At 41.3% G+C, this 12425-nt stretch overlaps 1 protein-coding gene across 9 annotated transcripts in view; it reads left to right on the top strand.

Moving 5' to 3' along the window:
* tasp1 (taspase, threonine aspartase, 1) overlaps nucleotides 1-12425 on the top strand; it is a 191716-nt gene that overhangs the window by 25075 nt on the left and 154216 nt on the right. For all 9 annotated transcript variants that reach the window (XM_085981660.1, XM_085981659.1, XM_085981661.1 and 6 more), the window contains exon 5: nucleotides 4512-4596. In XM_085981660.1, coding sequence (XP_085837786.1) covers nucleotides 4512-4596 — 85 coding nt within the window. The remainder of the gene's footprint in view (nucleotides 1-4511; nucleotides 4597-12425) is intronic.

Genomic DNA, 12425 nt, shown 5'->3' on the forward strand with positions numbered 1-12425 from the left:
ATCCTCAGGAACTCGAATGGGGTGATGACGGCCGGTTTGGGGATGTCCGCGGGTGTACGGGGACTTGGTGGTAACCGCGCACCAGGTCGACCTTGGAGAAGACGGTTCGTCCAGCCAATCGGGCCGAGAAGTCCTAGATGTGCGGTATCGGTCGGGGGTGGTGGCATCGTTGAGGCGGCGGTAGTCCCCGCAGGGGCGCCAGCCTCCGCCGGGCTTGGGGGCGATGTGGAGGGGCGAGGCCCAAGGGCTGCTGGAGCGGCGGATGATGCCGAGTTGCTCAATGGTTGTGAACTCGGCCCGCGCGATTTCCAGCTTGGCCGAGTCTGCGGGCGTGGGCAGCGACCACCCCCCCTGCCAAGCCCCATCCTGAGTTTCTCCGAGATATCCTCCGTCCATTCTTCACTCAGCATCTGCAGTAAGCAACTCCTCATCCTAGGTAATTTCAATCTCTGTCTCAACTCACCTTGCCCTCTTTGATTTCACCACCTGCCTGTCTTTCCTTCCATATAAACTTTCCTACCCATATTCACTGCCACCTCCTCAACTTACTAGCTCACGTTACCTCTTTACTCCTATGGGTAAAAGAGAAGTGTAGAGTTTGGAGTGGTCACCTTTCCATCTTTGTCAGCCGTGGCTCAGTTTGTAGCACTCTCGCCTCGGAGTCAGAAGATTGTGGATTCAAGTCCGATTCAGGTCTGCATCTCTCACCACCCACATCACTCTACTCTCTTCCAATCCCACTCTTTTTTTTGCAGCTGCCCTAATTTACAACTGCACTTTCAAACCAACTGCCTTGCCTTTGATCTTCCATTCACCATGATACTCCTGCAGCTGTTGATTTGGTCAATCGTTGAGTATATTCAAGGCTGAGGTCGACAGATTTTTGGACTCTAAGGGAATCCAGGGATATGGGAATCAGGCAGGAAAGTGGAGTTGAGGTTGAAGATCAGCCATGATCTTATTGAATGGCAGAGCAGGCTCAAAGGGCTGTACAGCCTACTCCTGCTGCTTCAGCCATCTATTACCAGATCTGGCGGAAGCACGATCGGGCCTCACTCTCCTGCCAAAACCACCCACTACTCCAAGATCATCCTGGAGAGCAACAATAACCTCTTCTCTTCTGTATGGCTAACTATCACTTTACACCTCTCCTCACCTTGAACAATAAGTGCCAGAAGCTCATGGATTTCTTTGTCGCTAAGATTGAAACCATCCATTCAGCTACCTCTGTTGTTCCCTCCCTTCCTTCCTTCCTTCCCTCCCTTTTTCTCTTTTTTTTTTCTCTCTCTTCCTCTCTGGCCCCCAAGTATATCCCTCCCTCCTTTTGCCACCATTGGCAGCTGTAGACCCCACACTCTAGAATTCCCACCCCAAACCCCTCTGCCTCGCCACCTCCCTCTCCTCCTTTTAAGACCCACCTTAAAAGTTCATCTCTTTGACCACACATTTGGTCACTCTTCCTAATTTCTCATTCTTTAACTCCGCATCCATTTTTGTCTGTGCCTCTGTGATGCACCTTGGGATGTTTTCCTATGTTAAAGCTGCTATATAAATGCAGGTTGTTGTTGCTACTGTTAGGACATTTGTGTACCTGATACCCATCTGTGATATTCTTTATGGCCAGTGTTCAATCTACTTTACTGGTGCTTCCATTTGAAAGGACTGATCTGAGGCCATGGTTGTTAGGCAGTATTGGAGCAGAGGAAAGATCACATGGATACATTTGAACAAAGCTCTTCAAGGGATCATTTTTGACTTTTAGTAACTTGTTTTTCCCACACATTTTTCGTGATGGTCTCATTTTTAAATGTATCTGGATGGTATTAAATTCAAATGATGGAAAGGCCATGGCAAGATTAGTTAATGTGCTTTGCATAATTAGAAGTGGCCTACTATTAATACTACCACCCCAGTAGTACAGTCATTGGAGTATGGATGAGTTCATCAGACTATAGTTGTAGTTTCCCACCTCCTGCAATAAGACTTTAAGGTGATTGAAATGATGGGTTTATTTTTTGGGGGGGTCCATCAGGGATTCTGGGTCTCTGCATCCTCAAGTGGAAAGCAAGACCTGTTGTATTTGGTGATTGAGTTCACAGAAAATTCAATTAAAAGTAAATACATGCAGCCTGTTCTGATCACTGTGAATGTTTCCCTGTCTTGTTTGATTATCCTGTTATCACTTATTTAGGCTAAGTGGGATGACATGATTGTTCTTGCTAAGAATCACGGGTAAGTCGTGTCCCTGTGGGCTTTTTTTGTGAAGAATGAAATTCTATAGTAGTGAAGCTAATGCTATCAGATTGGGCTTTTCATGGGTAATCTGAGTTTTGAATTGATTGAGTTAACTAACCCACAGTTCTGAGAAGATACTCTGGTAACCCATGCAGCTCAAGTAAGTAAGGAGGAAATGCTGTGACCAGAGAAATAAACAGATTTACAAAAACTGAAGACAAGTTATGTGGAAGAATTTCACCAGTGAGGAATTAAACTTAAAAAGAGAATGAACTTCTTGCATTTTCTCCGCCCCAACCGCGCTCCCAAAGGTGGTGGCCATTTCCATTATGAAACATTTAAAAGGAAACTAGCTTTTGAACACTCCAAACATTGTGACAAACTTCTTAAGACAGTACAAGACAAAAATATTGTTAAACTGGCTTGTATGAAACTCTCTTCATATCCTTTTTGTTTTTGTATAAATAAAGAGTACAATCAAGGCCGCCAGCTGTGTCATGATTTTCTACCACAAGTGAACCTGACCACATAACAAATGACTGACTAAGTCATGAGTCAATCATGCTGGCCATATTGTGAATGTTAGAAAAATAAGATGTCGCAGCTGGCAGCCACTTTTTTTTTTTGGGCGGGGGGGGGGGGGTCTGGAAGAATAATTTGCAATATGATTTTTATAGCACTGCACCACCGATTGAGACCCTATTCCAAGCTTCATTTTATGATGTCTGTGGAGCAAAGAACCAAATTCTAAATTAATAATAATGTAGTTGAAGTTGAGTGCTGCTGAATCTAAGATCATATTTGTACCAGTGAGCATTTGTTACCCACCTCATTTACTCCTTACACCTTTTAGCTGACTGTTTGAAACTTCATTTTTCAAACATCCCTTCACATTACTGTACTTACTAATTATACAACTCATAGCCCAAAATTCCCATAACAGAAATTCATCCAGTCTTTTTTAAACCTGCCATTGTTTTCTGTACCACCACCCTGCTGGCAATCTGTCCCACAGTTCTATTGCCCTGGTAATAAAAAAATTAACCAACTTTTAATTTATTTTCTTTTTAACACGTTTAACTTAAAGCTGTGTCCACTAATTGAATCCTATGCCCAACAGGAGCTTTCCAGGACCCAAATTCTCCATACCCATTCTCAATTAGCACTCGTTATTTGAACAAAAAATCCTGATTGTCGATAGTAAATTTATTTGATAAACTTGAATAAATCATGATCACTATACCTGCACTGTGCTGTTGATCACCTACAAATAGGATGCTGCCATTCAAAGAATGTGTCAGTACAAAGTAAATCTGTTTCCATGAAATCCACAGTATATATTTTTGAAAGGATGAATGAAAATGATTTTGAGGCAGTTATTTTATTTTTGAGGTTCAGTTGACTGTTACAAAACATGTGATCTTCACTTTTTTGAACTTTGACATCTTGACCCTTCAATGAGATTACCATGTAGATGTGCATGTTTTGTATTTTTATAATAAAGGTTATTTACCCTCCCATGAGGGTGTGCAGGATCATTCAGATTGTTAATCTCATGGCCAAGCCAGCAGAGCCTGCTTTCAGACCAACACCAGTACACCTCTTGGGCAATTGCAAGTGCGCATGATAAACATAAGCAATTGTAGGCAAGCGACTTCCTTTTATTTGGCATCTCTCCACAAGTGTAGCGGAGATTTTTAAACTAAGTCGTTTTGGGGGGTATCTAACCTATGCCCCACCATCAGTCCGTAGCAGTACACTTTGGTATTCCTGTACACGGAACCATGCTGTGTTTCATATGTTACCCTCTACATAACTTGGTATTTTCTTTATAAATACCTGTAGAAAGAAAGCAATTCTTGTTGTTTTGAGGGTTTTTGAATATGTACAAAAACCAAGATGACCATTAAATGAGTATTCATCCGAAGGAAGATTTATTTTTTAAGCTAGTTCAGTATGGCAGTCGGTTGTTTTGTAGAATGCACTATTGAGCAACAGAATTACGGGAATCAGTAGTTAATTCTAGATCAGTTGATTATATTTTAAAGGGGATTTGTGTAGTTGGGAAGAGCTGAGAACACGGCGGAGTGCAAGGAAGGAAGACTTGCATTTATATAGCACCTTTCACAACCTCAGTATGTCCCAAAGTGTTTTACAGCCAATGAAGTACAGCAGGAAAAAAGAAAATATTTATCTGGCTAAGGTAGTTTATTAAATACTATGTTCAACTTTTTGTGAGGTGAAGTGCATTAAACATTATCTAATTTTACTTTTAGGGATCAAGAATCCAATCTTAGTTGCCAATAAACTGTTAAGTGAAGCACAGAAGGGGAAGCTCTCTGCTGGCAGAATTCCTCCTTGGTAATTTTTTTCTTGTTATTCTGTTTTAAGTTTTTAATGCATGATAGTTTCTAAAGTTGTGCATAACCATAACATTTTATGTACTTATAACACATATTTATAAAATAAGCTTTTTCCCTCTGGTTTATACAATTCATGTATGTATACCTGTGTGAACAGAACTGTTCTTAATCTCTGCTTGTTTCTTAGTTAGCACAGGAGGTATCATCTGCCAGTGTTGTAGTAGTAATTTGGGGGAAAAATTACATGCAGTACAGTATATTGCAGCTAATAAAGAAATAACCACTTCAGAGATCTGTGTGCCTTCCCACCCCAGTCTAACTACAAGTATATAAGAATTAGGAGCAGGAGCAGGCCATTCGGCTTTTCGAGCCTGCTCCGCCATTCAGTAAGATCATGGCTGATCTTCTACCTCAACTCCACTTTGCTGCACTATCTCCATATCCCTTGATTCCCTTAATATCCAAAAATCTATCGATCTCTGCCTTGAATATACTCAACGAATGAGCATCCACAGCCTTGTGGGGTAGAGAATTTCAAAGATTCACCACCCTCTGAGTGAAGAAATTTCTCCTCATCTCAGTTCTAAATGGCTGACCATGGTTCTAGACTTCCCAGCCAGGGAAAACAGCCTCCCTGCATCTACCCTGTCAAGCCCTGTAAGAATTTTATATGATTCAATGAGCTCACCTCTCATTCTTCTAAACTCCAGAGAATATAGGCCTAGCCTACTCAATCTCTCCTCATAGGACAATCCCCCCATCCCAGGAACCAGTCTGGTGAACCTTTGTTGCACTCCCTTTATGGCAAGTATATCCTTCCTTGGGTAACGAGACCAGAACTGTACACAATACTCCAGGTTTGGTCTCACCAAGGCCCTATATAATTGCAGTAAAATGTCTTTACTCTTGTACTCCTCAATTTGTAATAAAGACCAACATACCATTTGCTTTCCTAATTGCTTGCTGTACCTGCATATTAACTTTCAGCGATTTTGTGTACAAGGACACCCAGGTCCCTCTGCATACCAACATTTCCCAACCTCGCATCATTTAAAAAATGCTCTGCTTTTCTATTTTTCCTACCAAAGTGGATAACTTCACTTTTCTCCACATTATATTCCATTTGCCAAGTTCTTGCCCACACACTTAGCCTGTCTATATCCCCTTGCAGCCTCTTTGCATCCTCCTCACAACTTGCATTCCCACCTAGCTTTGTGTCATCAGCAAACTTGGATATATTACATTTGGTCCCCTCATCCAAATCAACCTGAAAATGACCCATTTATTCCTACTCTCTGTTTTCTGTCTGTTAAACAATCCTCAATCCATGTTAGTACAATATCCCCAATCCCATGAGCCCTAATTTTGATAAATAACCTTTTGTGTGGCACCTTATCGAATGTCTTCTAAAAATCCAAATATACTACATCCACTGGTTCCCCCTCATCTATCCTGCTGGTTATAACCTCAAAATCACTCTATTTGGCAAACACGATTTCCCTTTCATAAACCCATGTTGATTCTACCCAATCCTATTCCTTTCTAAGTGCCCTGTTACCATGTCCTTAATAGATTCTAGCATTTGCTCTACTACTAATGTCAGGCTAACTGGACTATAGTTCCCTGTTTTCTCTCTCCCGCCTTTCTTAAATAGTGGGGTTACATTTGCTACCTTCCAATCTGTGGGAACCGTTCTAGAATCTGTGGAATTTTGGAAGAAGATGACAACCCAATGCATCCACTATCTCTAGCCACCTCTTTTAAAACCCTAGAATGTAGGTCATCAGGTCCAGGGGATTTATCGGCTTTCAGTCCCATTAATTTCTCCAGTACTATTTCCTTACTAATACTAATTTCTTTCAGTTCCTCATTCTCACAAGACCCTTGGTTATCCACTATTTGCGGAATTTTTTGTGTGTCTTCCTCTGTGAAGACAAACACAGTATTTGTTTAATTTCTCTGCCATTTCCTTATTTCTCATTATAATTTCTCTTGTCTCAGCCTGTAAGGGACCCATGTTTACTTTCACTAATCTTTTTCTTTTTACATACCTATAGAAGCTTTTACAGTCTGTTTTTATGTCTCGCTAGTTTACTCTCATTCTGTTTTCCCTTTATCAATTTCTTGGTCCTCCTTTGCTGAATTCTAAAATTCTCCCAATCCTCAGGCTTGCTACCCTTTTTGGCAGCATTATAGGCCTCTTTCTTTAATCTAATAATATCTTCAATTTCTCGTTAGCCACGGGTGGACCATTTTTCCCGTGGTGTTTTTGTTCCTTAAGGGAATGTATATTCGTTGCGAATTATGAATTATTTATTTAAATGTTTGCCATTGCTTTTCTACTGCCATATCTTTTAATCTAGTTTCCCAACCTACCTTAGCCAACATGCCTCTCATACCTATGTAATTTGCTTTGTTCAGATTTAGGACCCTAGTTTGGAACTTAATTAATCACTGTCAAACGCAACATAAAATTCATCATATTATGATCACTGCTCCACAGAGGCTTCTTTACAACAAGGTTATTAATTAACCCTGTCTCATTGCACAATACTAGTTCTAAAATAACCAATTCTCTAGTAGGTTCCTCAACATACTGATCTAGAAAACTATCTTGAATGCATCTATTTTGTTGCGACTGCTTCATGCATTTCAATATAGTACCTTCAGCTGTAACTTTTTTCTATTTTTCCCTGATGTCACTTTAGTCACTAATGCCCTATTACCTTTATTAATCTCTCTGTCCATTCCTGACCCACTCTGCTTTTCTTTACCCAGATCACTACTCTGCTCTACAGCCTTGACATTTCTCTCGCTGCTTTTGAATTTACCCTTTCCTGAATCCTCCCACCCCACCCTTCATTAGATTAAAGCCCTATCTACCGCCCTAGTTATTCGATTCACCAGGACACTGTGGAGCCCGTCCCAACAGAACAGCTCCCCCTTTCTCCAGTACCGATGCCAGTGTCCTATGAATCGAAACCCCTTCCGCCCCCGCCCACACCACTCCTTGAGCCACGCATTTAATTCTCTGATCTGTCTGCCCTATGCCAATTTGCACGTGGCTCAGGTAACAATCCAGGGATTATTACCTTTTTGAGGTTCTGCATTTTAATTTTGACCCTAACTACTCAAACTTCTCATCAGAACCTCATTCCTAGTTCTACCTGTGCCGTTGGTTCCTACGTGGACCACGACCACTGGATCCTCCCCCTCCCATGCCAAGTTCTTCTTCAGCCGCGACGAGATATCCTTAACCCTGGCACATTTGAGATGCCTTGAGCAAATGATGAAGCACAATATAAATGCAAGTTAATTTTGTTTCTAACTGTCATTCATGCTGCTCTGAAACCAGAAAGCAGTAGTTATGATTTAACTGGTGTAGGGGGGCATCTATTACCTGGTTTATGGTAACATACCTGGCCAGCAGCCCTTTTGCCTGCTGCACTGTAAACCAATTTTAACAGTGGTTCCGAATCGCTACCCCACCTTTCAGTTCTGACTGGAGGACTTACAATTAATGATGTTAAAGCGGACAATTGGTTTGGATATGAGCAAAGTCAAAATTTATTAAACTAAAGAACCATAATCAAATATAAACTATACCACACAAACACAGTAAATGCAGTAAAAGTATATAACAAGGGGGTACAGACGGCAAAAACGAGGGATACAATGTTATTTAAACAATCTTAGTAATTCCCTTAAATCACCACCCCAAACTCCTTGCTAGGTTGTCTTGTTGAGGAGTCAGAACACCCTGCTCACCTGTGGTCCAGCGAAGTAAAAAGAGGGCAGATAGCTTCTCAGTAGCTATCTTTATACCTGTGTGCTGCCGCCATTCTGTCTGGAAAAATTCCCGCCTAAAGTTCCAGTACACAAACAAAAGGACTGTGATTGGTTGCTGAATTGCTTATTTAAACATAGCCAGCCATAATCGGCCTCGGGTCAAGTGGGCAACTCCTGACCTCCCTGGTTTGATTGACAGGTCTTTCATGCTCCTGCCGTTCTGTCTGGCCAGTACACAACAAAAGGACTGTGATTGGTTGCTGAATCATAGCCAGCCATAACAACCTGTCTCTGTGGCCTCGGGTCAAGTGGGCAACTCCTGACCTCCCTGGTTTGATTGACAGGTCTTTCACACAAACACATTACAAGCTGTAAATCTCTGTGTTTGACCGGGCTCAAAAGCACAAGTTTTAATCAAGATGTTCTTTCTCAATGTGTGTGAATACTTCCACGAATTTCCTCGATTCCGTTGTAGTCCAGCTCAGCAGTCTTTCGTGGTTCTGAGCATGCTTTAAAACATTGATCTGACCCAGAGGCAATTCAAAACACACAAATCTTCATCCACGATGTGGACCAATGTTTCCCTTGTTTTCAGGGGAATTTTGCGAAACTCCTACACTGGAGATATAACAACAGCAACTTGCCGTTAATGTAGCAAAGCTTCACAAGAGCGTTATCAAACAAAATTTGACAGCGAGCCACATAAGGAGATATTAGAACAGGTGGGGTAGGTTTTAAGGGGCGTCTTAAAGGAGGAGAGAGAGAGAGGCGGAGAGGTTTAGGGAGGGAATTCCAGAGCTGGCAGCTGAAGGCACGGCCACCAGTGGTATAGTGATAACCTGGGAAGTAAGAATTAGGGCTGGAAGAATTTACAGAGATGGAGAGGGCAAGGCCATGGAGGGATTTGAAAACAAGGATGAGAATTTTAAAATCAAGGCATTGCCAGATGTAGGGCAGTGAGATATTCACATCATGTCTTTTCATTGTGCCCCTCCAAGAAATCCAAGTATAAACATCTTGCACCTATAGTGTTCCCACCACAGTTGTATCTGAATGAAAATGATATTTGAGCCATGTAACACTAACACAATGTAACGGAAGGGTGGACCTTGCCAATCAACAAGTAGCAAACAGGTACAAAAGCTCTCATTTTTGTATCTCCATAGTACTTCTTGATTATGAATCAGCCATTAGCAAACGGCTACCAATAAAACTAGCAAGGAAAAGAATAATCACCAATGAAATGACTTGAAATATTTTTTGAAAATTGTTTTGGTAGCAATCTTGTGCAACTAACCAGAAGAGGTAGTACTAAAAATAATGTTTCTGATATAAATGCACACAAAATTATATAATTTGCAACAATAACATTAAACTTAGGGTTTCTTTTGTGTGCTTGAAAAGACTCCATGAATGCTTCGATCTGGAGGCCATTCTCTGTCTCAGAAGTCTCGTGCTTGAATTTTGCAGGTCTAAGTGGAAAAGACTCATCGAAAGTAGCAGAGTTGCGGAATGCACAACTGTCACTCTGTATGTCACACTACAACTCCCACAATACAACAGTGCTATCCTGATGAACTGTAACTCCCAGAATACAGCATGAAACTTCCCTCCACCATTTCTGTACTTCGCTCTTTTTTCCCTCCTCCTTGTGCTTCATTTTTATCTCTATTCCTGACTCCCAGCTCACTGGCTGTTGCTTGCTGTTCTCTCCCTCTGATCTTTCTTTCTTAATTGTTTATTTACCTGGAGCTATTAAACAGATAAACCCCTACTTCAAGCAGGGAAGAGTGGTTTAATATTAAAAATGTTATGTTCCACCCTTCCTCGTGTACTGTTGCCCAGCACATGCTGAGACCATGATAAATATCTCAATCACACTTCAGATTACCTGTGAGAAACGGCACTCCAGATGCACTAGTGAATAATTAAATTCTTGACTATCGATACTTCATGGCATTTGGACATTCTTCCACAAACTAAGATTTGTAATGTTGATGAAGGTGGAGTCGAAAAAGTAGGTTTTGAAGTAGCTTTTGGAAGTGGCCATTTTGCCCAACAAAATAAAAAGCATTCCAAGACGTACAGAATGCTGCAAAACCGTACTGCCTGAGATGGCTCTCATGCTGATTGGACTAACAGAATATAGAGCTTACTGGTTGGAAATAAGATCCAGGAGCGACAAAATTCTCATAACAGCGGCCGTTATTATTGAACAGTTAACAGTGAATTCTTATTTTTGTCAAGGCCCAATGGCTATCATTTTAAGTTGCAGGAAATTACATTTTGAAATGAGGTTTCCCCTCAAAACCTACGGCTGGGAATAGAGGCAAGTGCTGCCTGACCAAGTATATGATGCACTCTTCCCCTTTTTGGGACCCCAGAAAAGACCAGCTGGAGCTCACAACTGCTCCGTTACATTACACTCCCTGGTAGCTTCCAGCCCTGAAGGTATTCCAAGACCTGTCAACCCTCTTGTGGAACAGCTGTGGCTTTGCAAAGACTCTACAAGTGGCACCAAGACGTGATGTAAAATGGCATCTCTGAAATCAATAAGTTGCTCCATGAGGGGCAAATCATATCCTTCCAACAGATTCTGTATCTCACTTCCCCAACTGGACTTCTGCTGTGCCCCAATCTAGTATTACTGTTAAAGCTTTCTAAACGCCAATTTCAATCGACCGTTAGAAATGGCCATCTGCAACAGAAAACTTTCTGCAAGCACATTGTCATCTTCTACTTAAGCATTCCAATGGTGTGGAACAGAATATTATGTAAATCCTGTACTACAGGTGCACGATCCCTTATCCGAAACCCTTGGCACCAGCTGTGTTTTGGAATTCGGAATTTTTCGGATTTCAGAACGGTGTTGCGGGGCAGCACCCCGTAAGCAAACACATTAATATTTCTGCAGCGAACCTTATGAATATTCACAGAGTGGGATAAATAAAGACTATAAATAGTATTACAGTTTATTTGTACAGTAATAATTTGGTAAATTAAATAGTGGGAGAAATATAGACCATAAATACTCTAGTACAGTTTATTTGTAAGGAAAACATTCAGTAAAACTTCAAACGTACAGGTACAAACTAAGCTAAATACCTGTACATATACATGCAGTAAAGGTACATTACATCTGGCTTGAGGATCTTGGAGAAGAGGGCACATCAGTGTTGTCACCGTCGTCATCAGGTTGGAGTCGGACATCTGAAGATGGGCCAGGAACAGGATTCTCAAGTGATGAAGCAGCACTACGACAGACGGCCTTTTTAAAGACTTCTTCCAGTGTCATCTGTCTCATTAACATTGGCTTCTGTCTAAGCAGTCTCTCTTTAATTGAGTAAACTTGCATAATCTCTTGCTCACTGATAAATGCACGTTGTTCAAGGCCAGCAATTAACTGATCACACATTTTCACCATATCATCTATGGGGATTATTTCACCTGTGTTCACAATGTCGTCATCATCATCAGCACTACTATCCTTATGCTTGTCTTTATTTAACACCATTTCAGCAATTTCCCCATCACTCAACGAATGCACAACAGGTGCATCGTTGTCAATGTTCAGCACTTTTTCGATGTCAGCTTCCCCTAACTTATTTACACTTTCGGATGATAAACCTTTGGTGTAAGTAAGGAGGTTTGATATCATCATCATCTCCTTACTGACAGGAAATCCTTCAAAATCTTCATCTGCAGGTCCATCTTCATCAAACATCGTTGTAGGCCAGAGTCTGTACCAAGCATTTGTTAATGTTGGTTTATCAACATCGTTCCAAGCATTAGCAACTGCGTAAATGGCATCCTTAACATTGAACTCTTTTAGGAAGCTTTGGATTCCTATGCCTCTGTTGACTGCATCAAGCATAGAGTTCAAAAAAACGTCTTTATACTTGCTCTTCATGGAGCGTAAAATTCCTTGGTCACAAGGCTGTATTAAAGATGTCACATTAGGGGGAAAGTTAATGCCGAAAACATTACTTTTCACAAGAAGTTCAGGAGGGATGTGCAGAGTAGTTGTCCAGGAACAAT

The sequence above is a fragment of the Somniosus microcephalus genome, chromosome 3, assembly GCF_052327205.1.
Source record: "Somniosus microcephalus isolate GS21.2 chromosome 3, FLI_Smic_1.0, whole genome shotgun sequence".
Taxonomy (NCBI): Eukaryota; Metazoa; Chordata; class Chondrichthyes; order Squaliformes; family Somniosidae; genus Somniosus; species Somniosus microcephalus.